Source organism: Lissotriton vulgaris, chromosome 5 (genome assembly GCF_964263255.1).
Source record: "Lissotriton vulgaris chromosome 5, aLisVul1.2, whole genome shotgun sequence".
In the NCBI taxonomy this organism is placed as follows: Eukaryota; Metazoa; Chordata; class Amphibia; order Caudata; family Salamandridae; genus Lissotriton; species Lissotriton vulgaris.
In genome coordinates, this window is record NC_141693.1 from 1277072300 (window position 1) to 1277089561 (window position 17262).

The 17262-nt window shown below is 46.0% G+C and overlaps 1 protein-coding gene across 1 annotated transcript in view; it reads left to right on the top strand.

Annotated features, from left to right (window-relative positions):
- The window catches only part of LOC147712454 (receptor-type tyrosine-protein phosphatase V-like), a 558680-nt gene that overhangs the window by 343919 nt on the left and 197499 nt on the right, over positions 1–17262 (top strand). Inside the window, exon 26 of the mRNA XM_086923127.1 lies at positions 11389–11523. Within this exon, the coding sequence (XP_086779253.1) occupies positions 11389–11523 (135 nt within the window). The remainder of the gene's footprint in view (positions 1–11388; positions 11524–17262) is intronic.

Here is a 17262-nt window from a genome sequence, read left to right on the forward strand (position 1 = left end):
CAAGACGGTTATTAGGGGCTCTGCCTTGTCATTCATTGCTGCAGAGCGTAGGGCGAAGAGGGAGGCTGTTCTGGCTCTCGAAACTGAGATCACTGCGCTTGAAAGTGAGTTGGGAGGGAATGACACGCCTGCACTGTTGCACACTCTGGAATTGAAGCAAGCTGATTATAAAGCTTGTGTCACGGATGCTGCTAAACTGATGCGAGCGAATCAACTTGGCCGATTGTATGATGTGGGTGACAAGGCTAGCAAGCTCCTGGCGTGGCTGGATAAGGCTGAGCGAGCGAGTCGTGTTGTGCCTGTCATTGTTCGCGAGTCTGGTGAGAGTGTCTCTGATCCTGCGGAAATTGTTGATTGCTTTGTGGACCACTTCCGGAAGGTTTATACGCCTGTTAGTGATCGTGATGAGGCCGATTCCAGGTTCCTGTTGCGAGACATTGCCCTGCCCACTGTTTCGGATGAGGATGGCCTTGCTCTGGAGGCCCCTTTTACCGTTGATGAGATTGCCCTTGCTATTCGAACCCTGCGCTCGGGAAAGGCGATGGGACCTAATGGACTGCCCATTGAACTCTACAAACTTTGTCCGGACAAGATGGCTGCCCACCTGCGCCACATGTTTCTCGAGGCGGTTGAGGCTGGAAGCCTCCCCCTCGAACAGCGCCTTGCTACTATAGTGGTCATTTATAAGGATGGCAAGCCTCGTGACCACTGTGCCTCGTACCGCCCCATCTCTCTCCTTAATGCGGAACCTAAAATCCTTGCCAAGGTGCTGGCCAATCGTTTACTCAAGGTGATTTGCGACCTGATCCACCCGGATCAATCCGGTTTTATCCCCCACAGGAATACTGCCCTCAATCTGCGTAGGCTCCACGGTGTTCTCGCGAGAGCTCCAATTCTCGCCGAACCGGCTGTGGTCGTTTCCTTGGACGCCACAATGGCCTTCGACACTATCGAATGGCCCTACCTCTGGGCTACCCTCGCTAAATTTGGTTTTGGCCCTAATTTCATCGCATGGGTCGAACTCCTTTACGAACGGCCATTGGCTCAGGTCGCGGTCAATGGTAGATGCTCTGACCCCTTTCCTTTAGGCCGTGGCACGCGCCAGGGCTGTCCGCTCTCCCCGCTTCTATTCGCATTGGCGCTCGAGCCCCTTGCCGCATGGCTTCGGTGGGAACCCTCTATTAAAGGTATTAGATGGTCTCCAGACCTCGAGGATCGTGTCTCCTTGTACGCGGATGATATCCTCCTTTATCTCACTTCCCCTCAAAAGTCGCTTAACGTTCTCTTCGACGTTCTCACGTCCTTTGGTAAGAACTCGGGACTTGTCATCAACTGGACTAAGTCCTGTGTCTACGTTATAGCTGGGACTCTGCCGCCTCTACCCCGCAGGTTTCCCATTCTGGTAGCTACCGACGGCTTTAAGTATCTGGGGATATATATATCCATGACCTCCTCGGTCCGCTACGAGCGAAACTTGTATGCTCCGCTCCGAAGACTTAAGCAAGACGTTCGACGGTGGCGTGAATTGCCCTTATCCCCATTGGGTCGAGCGGCACTCTTTAAAATGATGTCGCTCCCCCGATTCCTTTACGCCCTACAGAACTTTTTCGACCCTGTCCCTGCTCGCTACTTCCGTGAAGTTGAGAGTCTACAGCGACAACTGATCTGGGATGGCCGTGCCCGCATTGCCCTGTCCAAGCTTACCCTCTCCTGGTATGATGGTGGTATTGCGCTGCCAGACATTAGACGGTACTACTGGGCCTCGCACCTGAGCGCTATCAACCATGTGACGTACGCTCCGGAGCCCGCTCCCGCTTTTGCCTTGGATAAGCTATTGTTACCCGGTGGCAATTTTAATAGGGCTCTTTATTCCAAGGCACCCTTTCGACTCCTTACGGGCCCGACGAAATGTGCAGTTCGGGCATTGAGGGACGCCACCGTGGCCACGGGCTGGGGTGGTAGACTGACACGTATGACGCCACTATACGATTCAGACCGGTTGGGCAACCTGTGGAAGACGAAGGGATTTGAGAAGTGGGACATGATTGGGATTAGCACGGTGGAGGATCTATGGGCACGGGGCGCGGTTAAATCCTTTGAGTTGTTGAAATTGGAATACCGGCTCGACGATAGAGAGCACTTCCGATATATGCAGGTGAGACACGCCTTGTCCTCCGTCTTTCCATCTGGCACCGATATCCCACAGTCCTCCCCTCTGGAGGATCGTGTTCTAGACGGCCACGTCCCCGATAGCACTATCTCCTTGATATATAAAAAGCTTGTCAACAACAGGGCTGACCAACTTGAGAAGCTCCGGGCTTCCTAGACGGCTGACGGACTCGAATTAGACGACGAGGACTGGCAGTCAGCTGTGTCCTCCCCTAAGGAGGTGGCTATTCCGGCTCGGCTTCGCTTTGTCCAGTTGAAGATCCTCCACCGAGTGTATTTGACTGGAATGCGTCTGGTGCGAATGGGTTTGGTTTCGGATGGACGGTGCAGGCGTGGGTGTGGGATGGATGGAACCTTTCTTCATGTGCTTTGGGAATGCCCGATGATTGTGGCCTATTGGTCCAGGGTGCATGATGTCATGAGTCGTGTCACTGGGATCCCTCTCCTTCCCGAAGCGAGACGTTGTCTGTTAAACGTGTGGGAACCGTCTGATTGCAATGCTGCCCAGACACTTTGGGTTACCCTGGGCAACATGGTCGCAAAGAGAGACATCGCGCAGCTCTGGGGCTCCCCTAGATTGCCATCGCTCAGTGCCTGGAAAGAGAATATGGACTGGTCCATGTTTCGGGAGAAAACTGTGTATGAGGCGCGGGGGCGTCCAAAGAAATGGTCCAGAGTCTGGGCTCAGTGGAATACGTATCGCAGAGATATCTGCTCTCCCCCGCTAGACTATGAGGTTCCTCTCCCCTCCTCTCCATGATTTGCGTTCCTCCTCCAATTTCACTACACGCTTTGTTTTCCTCTCGTGCTCGCCCCCCTTCTTGCCATATGTACTTCTTTACTGGTCAATTTCTCCCCCCCCCCCTCCAGCGACCCTTGCCACTATGCTACCATGTGTTTGTGTGTTGTTGTTCTTTCGACAAAAACATAAAATTAAACCTTTCCTATCCTATTTGTATGGTGATATGTTTTGCCCGATAATGTGGACTCTAAAAGATCGCTCTAGCAGCGTACTGTCTCCTAATTTACTCTTCGTTCCTCTGGTTTATGTCATAGCGGCCGGCCCTGCTGGGTTGTAGGCAGACGCTGTGTATTGTGCATTCATCAATAAAGGTTTTAAAAAAAAAAAAAAGAAATGCTGGCATCTCTGGCCTGGCCCTGTCTTGGATTGTGTCCTTTCTCCAACTACGTTCCCAATCGGTACATCTGTCTTCCTTTTCTGCTCCCCGTATTTCACTTTCCTGTTGTGTTCCCCAGGGCTCTGCCTTGTCCCCTCTCTTGTTTAATCTTTATATGCAACCCCTCCTTGTCTCTCTTCGTCATTCTTCTGTTACCACTTTTAACTATGCAGATGATCTGCAACTTATCTTTCCCATCGACCCCTCCCCTCTTTCCTGCTCTAATTTCCAAACCACAATGCTTACCATCTATGAGTGGATGAACTTCAGCCAGCTGAAGCTCAATCCGAGCAAGACAGAGCTGGTCCTGATTGGCGGGCACCCACATCCTTGGACTTCCAATTTTTGGCCCCCTGCCCTTGGTCCCCCTCCCTGCCCAGTTAACTCTGTGAAGAGCCTAGGTGTTACCATCTCTAGCGACCTTTCGATGCGGCCGCACATCAACGCTGTTACCTCGGCCTGCTTCTACCATCTCCGCAGAATCGGGAAGATCCGAAGGTTCCTATCACCAGAGGCTCTCACCCTTGTTATCATGGCCCTGGTCACCTCACGTTTAGACTATGCCAACTGTCTATACGTGGGGATTCCGGCATACCATCTCCAACGCCTCCAACTGGTACAAAACCAGGCAGCCAGATTAATTTTTCAGCAGCAAAAACCAACATGCCACCCCGTTGCTAAAAACCCTACACTGGCTCCCTGTTGCGTAACGTTGCATCTTCAAACTGGGATGTACTATTTTCAAATCTCTTTTTGCCTCTGCTCCTGTCTTTATCTCCCTCTGTTTGCACCCCTATGTTCTTTCTCGACACCTCAGATCCTCTGCTTACAATCTTCTGATCACTCCCAGGTTCAAACGCAAGAAGCACGGTGGTGCCTGTTTCTCTTTACTTGCCCCGTCCACTTGAAACTCCCTCCCTCTCTCAATCCGGCTCAGCCCTGATTATTCTACCTTTCGTAAATCCCTGAAAACATATCTGTTCTGCCTTGCCCATGGCTAGCTGCACCCACCCCCTTGTGCCCTCATCCACTGGTCTTTGAGCGCCAAGAAACCATTGGTGTATGTGCGCGGTACCAAATACCTTTAACATAACATAACATAACACTAATACTTTACAGTAAAAATTATAGTGTGCAATTGCTGCACTTTTCCAGCTCTCACTTTCACAAATCTGTTCATGTCGTGCACAAGCTCTCTTAAACCTTCGTTTCTTCCCAGGCAAACTATTTTCCATAACTTCTGAATCCAACTCAAATCCTAGTCAACCCAGCACCATCACTGTTTTTTCTGTCTTTTCTCCTACCAACCCCAAGCCTTCAACTGTCCACAAGAAATTATTGAAAATCACGGCTTACTCATTCTGTCCATCTCCAACTCCCACAAAGAAGAAATAAACATTGGTACATCCTGACCTCCATCTCACCACCCAGTGAAGGAAAAAGAGGAACTTCTCAAATATAGTGCAGGAAACCACCGACGCCATTGTTGTGGTAATGTCAACAAAAATGTTGCTGCCATTTTGTATCCTCTTAAGAAGAAAGGCATTGGGATGTACCAGCAACACATGAGATGCTGATTTAATATCGGATTTGGCCATCTCAGCTCCTCTGCCACAATCCTTCACCCAGGACTGGACTGAGAACCCAAATCAGCCCTGGCAACTTTGTCAGGCCAGCTCCCCGTGGGGTTAAGCAAGTGTGCATTACTGCTTTTGTTACTGGGGGCCGATATTGCAGCACTGTTGCAAAACTGCCCCCAGTAACAAAACCAGCCCCCACCACTGAGAAACCTGGCCTTACCATTCCAGCCTCCTAAGGAAACACCCAATACCCGCTCAGCCTGCCTGGCCCTGCCTTCACCATCTTTGTTCACACAGCAGTACACCACAGTGCAGGTCTCCCTCTTGATGGAATATATCAACAAACCCCCTTCTGGTCTAATGAAATATGGGTGAGTCTGTATGCACCCCCTGTTTTCTTTGGTATGAAACGCTTATTTCTTTGAGGAGCTTTCCCCATATCATTTATTTATGCTTCATATATGTGGATGAACTTTCAACCCATCTGAAATAACTTGGTCCTTTGCATGATTTCCTTTTTTTTTTTTTTTAAGTATTTGTATTGGTTTTTTTCCCCCATTTTCATATGGGTACATAGCACATCAAAGAAAAAATATACATACAGGATATTAGAAATTAACATCCAAATCGCTAAAAGAATACAAACATTACAATAAAAAAACCCAGATAGTAGTAACGTAAAATACTATAAGGTCCATATTTAGATGGTCCACACATGTGTACAATTTGTAAACTTAAACATTCATACTATAATCCCTTATAGTTTCATTTAGACATAAAGACATAAATAAATCATATATCTTCTTTCAGTTCTGTCAGACAAATAAATCAATCAGTGATTCACAGGTTTAATAATTCCTACCCTGGATCTATATCTCTCCATCTTTGTATAGGATCCCATATTTCCTTACCAATTTTCTTACTAGTTGCCCCTTTCCTAGCATAAATTGCTTTTTCAAGATTGTATATATTCAATAGCCTCATTAACCATTGGTGGAATATAGGAGGTACACGATCCAGCCAAGCTGAGGTAATACATAATCTCAAGACGGCCATAGCTACAAATATAAAATATTCATAAGCTGCACTGGAAGCATTTTGATTAATTCCAAGCATCACCACTGTTGGAGTAAGCATGATTTCTATCCTCAATGTATTATTAAGAAATGTTTTTATTCCATCAAAGGTGGTTTTCAAATGAGTGCAGCTCGCAAGCATATGGGTAAGGTCAGCTTCGTCACTATCACACCTTGGACATGTAATCCCATTTGTACCACCCCACTGTGCTATCCTGGCTGGCGTATGATATAAGCAATAAAGAGTCTTATAATGTTGGGCTTGTAGTGGTGCTGAACATAGGAGTCTCTGGCCTAATTCCAGTGATCTATAGAAACAGCTCTTATCAACTCCCAGTTTCTGTATCCATTTATTCTCAAATTTAATCAGATCATCAGCCTGATGTTCTATCAGCTCTGAGTAGAATCTTCTTATTGAACCCTCTGTTCCATTCTCTATAATATCCATAATGTGATTTAAACTAAATCCCTCCACCCCTCCAGTTTTTGTCCTGATAAAGCTTCTTATTTGCAGATACTTAAAAAAATGTGTTGTATCCAATCCATATATTGCCTGTAAGTCACCAAATTGCATTACCCCCTGTGCTCCCATAATATCCCCCACCTTTGTGATCCCGTGACTTAGCCAGTCATTAAAAACCGCCCCTGTAAATATTTCATCAGGTAGATTGGGATTCCCTCTAAACCTAGTGTAGGCATTGTACCTTCATAATCCAAATTTTTTAGCGAATGACGTCCATATTCTATGCGCTGCTATAATCGTTTTAAATTTAGTCCTCCTAAAATAGCCATGATCAGTAATTTTCAACAGAAGGTTTTCAGCTTGTTCTCCCAGAGCCAGTGTATATATTGCTAAGGTTCCTAGCTGGTTTTGTCCTTTGCATGATTTCCTATATCTGGAATCGATACCCAGACTTATAAATGCAGCTCTCTCTCAGCATAATACCTTAGCTGGGTGTTCAGCACATTTAGTTTACCTGTTGCATGTTTTTTTTATATAGAACCTTTCCCTGAATCTTTCCAGGCTCCTTTGTCCCATGTCACCAGGCCTTTCCCCTGTAGCTGAACTACAGTATTGTACCCCTGGGCGTTTTCCCCACACTCTTGGAGCTCTCATAGTAGAACTCTAAACAGTAATCTTTTGCACAATCCCTTATGAAGTACCCAACATGTGCCTTTGTTAGGTCCACTGACCTACGCAAATGACCCCACCCTTTACGGGTAGTACCCTAGAAAGTGAAGTGAGGCTGGCACAGTGGTAAGGAATGCTAACCTGAAGTTTGATATGTTACCAAAGGTCTACTTGGCACTTTTACGTTCAACCATAAGCATCTAATTCTCCTCAAACAAAGCTTTTGTTTCTGTGCAACTTTAGTCCTATGCACCAACTCCATCTGCTGTTCTTTTGACACCTCCCTGGATCCTTAACCCTGTGCTAAAGTGTCAGTATTATATATAATCACCTGCCCAAATCCTTTGTACAAGACATCAAATGTAAACTTAAAGTTTTTGTGCACCCCGTAAATGTATGCTCTGTGACCACTACGTTTGAGTACTAGGCACCACTTTGTCAACCACTGTAGCTATAGCTGGTGAATTTGATACTATTTTATCTTCCATACATGTATTAACTTTGCCATCACCGTGCATGACCTCTTTCCTGGGAAAGCGACTTGTGTCCGTTTTTCGCAGCCAACCCTAATCAAATCTGCTGCACCCTCATCAACAACTTCAAGTACAAAACTCCTCTTCACCAACACACATCCTTCTTGCTTTAAGGTACATTATCTCAGATTCTCCTTCTCTCTAAATTGCTGAATTCAAGAAAACTTGCCTAATCCCTCTTCCACACAAACTCTCAGTCTCTCGCCCCCTGAAAGATTGTCATGCATGCCTTTTGCAACAATGAAATTTATTGATGTCTCTATGACATTTTTGCCCCCATCTCTTCCAAACATTGTCCTCTTTCTCTCTTATCTTGCATTTGTATCAGCCCAATGTCTCTTACTGCCCTTGGGGATATTCATCCTTGTTTCATCCGGGGTTCACCCTGCCACCTCATCTGTTGGGCTCTCCACCGCTGCTCCAATGACAATTCCCTCTCTGTATTCCTTGCTCTCCATGCAGGTGCTTTTGACCTCTGAAAACACTTCATATTCTCTTTGTCAGTGTCACTCTACTAGGGCTTCCTTTCTATTTTTAAAAACCCGTTGCAGCCCTTCTCCGACCTGGCCTTCCGAGGCATTGTGCCCACCAAGTGTATGGCACACAACACCTAACATGATGGGATTAGCACTGCCACCTGCTTTGTAACACAGCTATGTATTCTCACTAAAGTAATACGTTTCACAGATGCTACCAGGTCCTGGGAGACTCCCAAGTTCCATTAAGGTCGGAAGATTGGCACCCGCCTCTCTACCATAGAAAAAAAACTGCAGCACTTTAAAGACTTTTGTTGAACATCTGAACCCGGTGCTCCAAGTGCATCAATTTAACCTTCTGCGGACAATAGAATAGGACCCCTGAAGTCTACATACAATGATCCTACTGCCCAATAAAATCAAAGGAGTGGTGTCATATTTTTACTTTCTCAACATCATACACATACACAGTTCTTGAGCACTTTCACTTTAGGTCGCGTTCTAAATATTCTGAGCTTCTGCAAAAAGAAAGTGATTTAATAGTTTATTAGTTGATGTTATTATAATGCATACAATTGATTTTGTATGCTTTTCTACGTACTTTGTTCAAATAAATGCATTTGTTTCTCCGTAGTATTTATGCAGTGCAGTGAATTGTATATTTGTACTTTGATTGGTTGGTTTCACTTAAGATTAAGGCCGGCGGAGCGTTTTTTATTCCAAGTCAGCATCTGTATCACTTTCTTAGTCCTAAGCTCTTCAAAAACTAGCTGTTCCTCCTGTGTTTTCCAAATAATCATGGCCGCTATCACCAGGCCTCTGGGATGCTGACTGTTGTCCTGTGCTTTCTGGTCTTTGAACCCTGCCCCCTCTTGTGCTCCAGCTGGCTCACTCCAGTCTATTGGATTCTATAGAGCTCTTCCATGTCCCATCCGAATCCTTAGTCCTAAACCCGAGACCCCCCATAGATGGGCTTCCTACCTCGGCAACTCGCTTGTCTCTGGCCGCCCTCTTGCATGTTCTCACTCTAGCTCCCTTCAATCACTGTTTCTGAGCTCTATATTTTCCAGTTCTTGACCTTTTTGCCTTGTCTTCATTGCCCTACAAATTCTCTCAGCATTATCTGGTGCTAATGTACTTCCCGTGTCACTGCTACCATTTGTACCCGGGGCCTCTTACCTCCACTATCTCCTCTTCTGCTTCCCACTCTCTCTCTCCTCTTGAGGAGGTCGTCGAGATTTGCAGCTCTTCGGTTTCAGTTTCTCCTCACCTGTCAACAATATCCTAGAGCAGATCGATCGCCTCATAGGCATCCCTGATGCGACCACTGTGTTGGCCCAGGTAGTTTTCCCCGAGGCCGCACCCTATGCTGAGCTCTCACCGAAAGGGTCCAGGCTCCTTCCCGCCAGGCTGCTGTCCTGCTTTCAAACTCGGTTGTGACTGCAGCACTCCTTCTGGCTCAGTGATCTTTCCCACCAATCGCCACCTCGTCGCATCTGACATTTCACATTCGTTTGTCTAGCAACGGTCAGGTGACTCCTTGTACCCTCAATGTCTGTAAACGAGCGTGTTTTTTTCCGCTTAAAAGGTATGGCTTGTGTCATCAAATGCTTTCATATCTCATCCATTTCCTTCTAAAGTCCCCAGTATCCCTTGAAGCATCCTTCTTATCTCAGAAAATCCCTTCTAAACATCAATGTATATTCCTGCCTATTCAATGTACTTTCCAGTTCTGAAACCTATTTTCTCTCAGACAGGTTGTGCCAAACTGGGCACAGGTATAAGTTAGTGTTGCCGGTGCTCAATGCAGGGTCCCAGGAGGGTCTGTGTTGTTCACATTTCTGAAATGGTATGTTAGAAGCCAGGGGAAATCTTTCTCTCTATTGCGTACCTTTGTGCTACCCGAATAATGATGTTTATATCATTAACAAATGTTATAGTTATCAGGGATTGTGACTAAACACATACGTTTCATCACATATGCTGTACATCTTATTGGATGTTAGTTTGACATATGCTAATGACAGCCCACTTCATATTCGTAAATGTATGTCTGCTTGTTTCGTGAACATATGACCCATATGTGATGAAGCATATACATTTGGAAGCAAATAAGGAAACCTGGCCAACCGATGTTTGTTTTGTGGGTCAACCTCCTTAAAGCCCTTCCTATCACATGGCTTTGATGCTTCATTTTGCATTTAGTTTTGAATGCACGTTCTCCTATGGGAGTGGCATTCACACCGCCTGCTCTGGGTGGATGCTTTATTAGTGCACTGTGGCTTCGCAGAGGTGGACGCACCAGCTTTGCTAGGTTGCATGGCATACCCTTGTGACTCTTGTATAAGCAAGCAATTTTCCATGGTTTCTCATTCATGTGTGGTTGTCCACCACAATTATATACAATCTCACAAAAAATGAGGGATACAGGACAGCACACCAGTCTTTTAGAACCAATAACAGCATGCTGTGCATCTATCTATATCTGTGATGGAGAGCATCCTGTAGATCACAACCTTTCCTGTGACCTTTTCAACTTTTCTCTGTCCTCCAGCTAATTGCAGTTTTGTTTTGCAAGCTTACCTCTTACAACTCCCCCTCCACTGCTAGGAGGTGTGTCCCAAGACAAGATAAGAGCACCACTCTGGTCATTCGTGTAGAGATCCATAATCCTTCCCACACAGGATCACAACAACACATATGAAGCCATATATAAATGCTAGAGTACGAAACAATATATTTCCGTTCTTCTTGCCGTACTTCTTGCCCCCATATACACATTTTTATGTATGGTGATGGGCCTCAGTCTCTGGGGCTTCCAGAAGCAAATTATCTTTTGCTTTGGGAATGATACTGCTTTAGTTGTGGCTTCTGCCTACAGCCTGAAAATTGCCTTGATGCTGTTGTCTGGATGGTGATTGCACCCTGGTTCAAACAGCCGAGTTTACAACCGTTTCTTGGACCACAAGCTCTCTCCTGTCTGCTTGGCACACTGATACTTGACCACAGTTAATTTTCCTGTAAATTGGGAGATACTACAAGTCTGGAGCTCGGTCCTCTCAAAAATGTAATGTGATAAGAATCGGAGCATGTGCATTTCCACAATCAGCACAGGAAATGAGCAACAGGCCAAACAGACTGCACAGTTTCATTATGCCATTCTGATCTCTCATGTGACCCTCTCCTTTATGCAGTGCTAAATGCTATGTTTATATATCTAACGTTGGTTTGTTTCTGCTCCTAGTCCTGCCTCCGCCGCCCAGTGACAGAGCCCCTGTATTCGATATGGACAGTGGAGTGATCATTTCGTCTGACATGTTCAGTGAGGAGAATGGAAGAATTGAATACTATGGAGTAATTGTCACTTCCAACACATCTCGTAAGTGCCAGAACTTTTCAGGGGGGTGCGGGAAAGGGCTCTGGGATTGATGAGCTATTGGTTGCTGGTCAGGCTGTCCTGTAATACCGTAGAGTTAAACAATGTGCTACATAATTCCAGATTAAGAGGGATATTTACAATAAAACGGTGCAGCGCGGCGCCACGAGCAGTTGTGCTGCACAGAGTTGCATCATTTTTTTAAAAATGCAGGTATGCGCCATATTTACAGGAATACAGCTCAGCCCTGTGCTTTCTCCTGCACCGACGATAAAACAGCAGCAGTATGCCAACACAGGCACTCTTGAACCATGGTGCAAGGGTGCCTGCATTGCAGAACGCAGCACACATAGAAAGAAAATTAAAAAATAGGTGAAATTAAAAGTATTTCTTCTTGTTACGCCACTTTAACGCCTCCCCTTGAAAGGTGTTCGTTTTAGGCACTACCTCAGATTTACCAATTCTTGTAAATCTGGGGCACTGTCAAAAAGCCAGGTGTGTTGCATGGGAACTCCAACAGCAACACCCATGACCGGTTCCTTTCATTCATAATACTGCATATTTACAAGGCTGTGTAAAGCCAGGCAAATTGGCTTTGTGTGGCCTTGTAAATATAGGGTAGCACACAGTGCCACCAGAGCGTCAAACAATGTAACACTCCAGTGGCACTAGGGGCTTGTAAAATAACCCCAAATGTTCCCTGGTTGTTTCCTGCCATTCCTTTGTCAAGACACCTTTGATCCAGGATATTAGATAGCTGCTCGTGTGGTGTACAAGAACACCAAGGGGAAGGCAATTGACCACATTTCCAAATAAATTATGACATTCGGAAACTGGGAAGTATCACCGTTAAATTTCTGATAGTTCAGTTCCGAAGTACTAGTGGAACCATGTTTACATTCAAACAAATGGAAGCATTTCATTACAGGGGTCAGTTTATGGCAACAGCATCTCCACTGCTGCCTAGCAGCCCACAAGAAGAGAAGACCCAATTGCACTGAAGCTGTATCCCTCACTCCTATCCAGAGATAAGCATTACAATTTAGAGAATTAGCATTATACCCTTTTGTGTAATTATGCAAACTTTCAGAGAAATGTGAAAAGTAAATATTGGATTTACTGCTATATTTTAGTTCAGAATGCATCATATTATCCATTTTAGACACAAGGGCTCATTTCACTCCCCCCCCCCAAAAAAAATTCTAATTCTGTGGACAACAGTCACTCGTGCTCTGTTAAATCATGTTCTTCCAGTGATCCTGCAATATCATTTTACCCGAATTGACGTGAAATTATGTGATGTGGCGTAATAGGGTAATGTCAGGAATTCCATGTAACCTGCGTAAATCGCAATACCAGAAGTTCCATCAGATTAAGTCGGTGTAACAAAGATTCTGCCAAGGCCTAATAACAACACTGTTACGTGCATGGAGTTGAAACTGTCTTGCATTAATCCACATCTTCAGTGGGAGCTAGGCCAATAAATTATAGGCAATCTAATATGACCTGATTTCAACACAGAGAAGTCTAAAATTTTAAAGCTTCACATCTTTTGACAGATGGTGCTTTGGAAATGTTATGTCCGTAGCATGTGTGAATGTAGATTCACATGCTCTGAATACCGCTGCTTGGGCTTGGACCTTACAAATTGTTTTTCATTGAAGGAGTCTTTTGAGTCACAAGGTTTTGATGACTTCTCTGGTGCCAGATATGCATGCCAGATATGCATGCTGACCGACTCCATTGTTAGACTAATTTTCTCCTCCATCTGGTTCGGATGTACTCCAGCATGCTACTAATCTCGATAAGTCATTTGTTCCCCTTCACAGTCTTGCATCTGCTGTCTTCGACCCAATCGAGAGAACAGTCTTCTATATGTTTTTTTGACGTGTGTCATTGGTTCCTTTCTTCGATCCCATTGACAAAGAGCGACCAGGCCTTAGTGGCATTTTATATATATTGCTGGGCCGACCTCGATGCCATCTGCAACTTATCCTTCTCGCCAGAGCATGACGAGAGCATCTATGACTGCTGCTCTGCGTTTTGCAGCAAAAACACCTTGCACCAGCTAAAAGACTGATGGTTGGCTCACAGCATGATGGCTCAGTTATCTTCAGAGATTCCCATTGTTTTCGATGAGGCTTTATTGATGGATGCCACCTAAGATGAGGAGTCGTTGGTTGAGTTGCCAGATTTCCCAGACCACCAGCCCAGCTCCAAATACATTGCCTTGCATGTCTCAGAGTCAGGTGAGGAGGAGTTTGTATAAGAGGAACAACTGGTTCCGGAGGACACTCCATCCACCTTGGTTGGCTCTGGCCTGCATGAATACCATGCCAAGTGTGAGTACTGTCAATGCCCCAGCCCTCACCATCCCTCAAAAGCTGATGCATGTCAAAGCCAAGCACCATCCTACAGGGGCAATGGATATCTAGCCTGGTGCTGAAAATACTGCCACCTTTTGGAGTGCCACCAAATTCAAGTGCTGGTTGACAAAAAGGCAAGGCCTTGGCGCCAAAGTTACACTCAGCCAATGCCCTCAATTCTCAACTGGCCTCTAGCCCAATGATTTCCATCTGTGCTAAGCTGTCAAAGTTGGCTTCACCACCAAAGCCAAAGGCACCAAGGTAGCACCGGCCTTCAGCATGGAAGCCTTACACCTTCAACCTTGAGAAGCTCCCTATCCTTGAGAGGTTTCAGCTGGAGCTGGATGACAGCAGAGGAGAATTAAGATTCACCTAACAATGCACAGATAACATTTTGGCTTTAAACAAAGCTCTGCCAAAGAAGTGCGAACTTATCTTAAAGTAAGTCCATCCATTGAACACTTCTCGGCATCTCTTGTTACCCAAAAGTCCTAAGGAAAAACGTTCTATTCCTCCTCCTCCTCATTCTCCTCCTCCACCTCCTTAACCATCACCTTCACATCCACCTCCCCTCCCACTTCCTTCCTTACACAGGGCCGGCTTTAGTGCTGGTGGCGCCCTGTGCAACAATGTTTGTTGGCGCCCTCCAATGACCACCTTCGTCATGGATTCCCTCACTTCCACTCTTCAACTGTGCCCCTCAAGTCTCCATAACTACTCTCTCACAGATGCATATTATAAGTTTTATAGCACCACTCATACCAGTTTAGTGTGTCAGACACTTTTACATCACAAATATTACACAGAGACAATCAATCCAGTTGCATAGCTAGCTCTTTGGCTGCCTGTGGCGGTTACTGCATTTGCCACCCTGGGGCGGCGGATTGATCTCTGTGACAAAAGCAGTAACTTGCTGACTTATTTACATGATATGCTCTTTGTGATGTGCATGGTACATTTTCTTTGCAGCAGGTATATTAACCCTCTGTGCTACCTTACAATGAATCAAAACTTCCACTTAACAAAGCTCTAATCCCTCTCTCTCTCCAGAAAGAATATATACACCAGAGTTATCGTGACAAGTTTATTGTTGCCTGAAAATTGCAGGAAGAAAATAATGCAACAGCAGGTGCTTTTAAAACCATAATATATGTTGCACGGCCACAGAGCCAGCCCTGCCCAAAACTCACATGTTTTAATTAACAAACTGAAAGTGAATTACACAAATTTAAGCTGGCGTAAAATGTCTCTAGTAATAAAGGCGGTAAGAAGACATACTGATAGTGCAAGTAGAGAGCTGAGCTCTGTTATGTGTGCCTAGATTAATTAAATAAAATCCCTGAACGTTCATGCAAAACCTTTTATTTTATTTTCTTACTTATAAGAAAACCAAATATTTAACTGCAGTGAATGGGTGGGCATAAAAGTACGCCTCCTTGTCTGTTTAACACGGTTTTCTCTCTTCTTTTTCTATTAAGTTTAACATTGTGGATAAGAAAGAGGGACAACAGTGTTGAACAGGGCAGGCTTTTGGGCAATGCGACTGATGCCGATTGCAGAGCACAAATGGCGCCCTCCTAACCTTGGCACCCTGTGTGGTGGCACCGCTCGCACCACCCAAAAGCCGGCACTGCCCTTACCTCCTCCCTTGACTCCTATGCCTCCTCCAAAAGGGTGCCCGGTGTCCGACTCTGACACCGCCAGTTTAATCCCTTATTCTCCAGTGGAGGACTTTGCCCCAGTTTATTCTAGTTCTTCAGTAGATCCCTGGGAGGATAACAGTGAGGACCCCATGCCAGATCTTGAGTTAGACCACATCTCTGTCCAGGCCTCCACCAAAGAGACACTCTGGTGTGCCACAGCATTACCCAATGCACAGCCACCTACCATAAGGTGGACATGTATGCCACTCCTAAAATAAATGTCTTGCTTGTAGAGACATTCTCAAAGACTGACCGTTCTGTGCATATCCTCCCCATGCTCAAGGGGATGATTCCATTTACCACTGATATATTTAAGGAGTCGGTCAGATCATGTGTGGTCACGCCACGCATTGAGAAACAATACAAATCGGCCCCCTCTGACCCACTCTACACCAGGAGTCATGTCACACTCACCTGAATTCCTACTAGTCACTACTGCTAAGAAGAGAGTAACAGTTCAGGCCGTGGAGCATGCTACTCCTCTTGACAAGGAGAGCAAGCGGGTCAATGCTACAGGGAAGACAGTAGCTGTGGGTACATCCACCCACTTGTTAATCGCCGAGTCAGTAGGTCTCCTCTTCAGGTATGACCGAGCACAATAGGAGGACATGAATGGACTCATGCTGCACTTTCCAAACCCGCAAGAGAGTGGAAGAGCTGGTTGAGGAAGGCAAGGCCATCTCCAATGCCACCATTAGGTGTACTGTGGATGCGGATGATACTGCCACCAGGGGACAGAATACCTCGGTCATTCTGCAGCACCACTTCTGGCTCTTCATGTCAGGCTTCAAGCCGGCAGCCCAACAGCACCTCTTCAAACTCCAATCCAATGGGGAGCACTTCAGATTGACACTGTGCTTGAGAAAACTAAAAAGATGCAGAGACTGCCAAGGCACACAGTGCCTTTCAGGTCCCTGCCTGCAGGGGCTCCTCTCGAAGGCACCAGCCCAGAGGGAGCTCACAAGCCACTTATCTAGAACCTACCCCATTGTACCTGAGGCAGCAACAGGGCTATCACCAGCAGGGTGGCAGGAGTTTCAAGGAAGGCTCCTTTAGAGGGAATAGCACTAAGGGCTGAGGTGCCCCCTGTAACGGAGCCATATCTACATCCAACAACTGACTTGACCACATCCCCCCTGATCGCACCACACCTGTCAGGGAGAGACTTCAACTTCAGGGGTTTATTCGGCATTGGGAGGAAATCACCTCTGATCAGTGGGTCTTGTCTATCAAACAGCATGGCTACTGCTTGTAGCTCATCGCCACCCCATCAAACAATGTCTCTCAAACCCACACACTCAGCCCAGAACACTTTGTGCTGCTACATGAGGAGGTTCAGGCACCCTTGTACAAAGGAACCAAAGAGCTAGTGCCTCTTTGGGAAAAGGCATGTCTACACCTTATGCTTCCTTCTTCCCAAGAAGGATGGATCCCTCAGGCCAATCCTCTCCCTCCCGCCCCTAAAGAGTTACATCCTGTCAGAACGCTTCTACACCATCCTCCCACAGGATGTCACCGCCCTGCAGCCAGCAGCAATGTGACTTAATTGCCACCCTCGAACTCAAGGATGCCTACTTTCACATCCTAATTCATTCAGCTCATTGGGTCTACCTCCACTTCAGGGTAAGTTGTCAATACTAACGCTTCAAAGTGCTGTAATTCAAGGGTCTTCA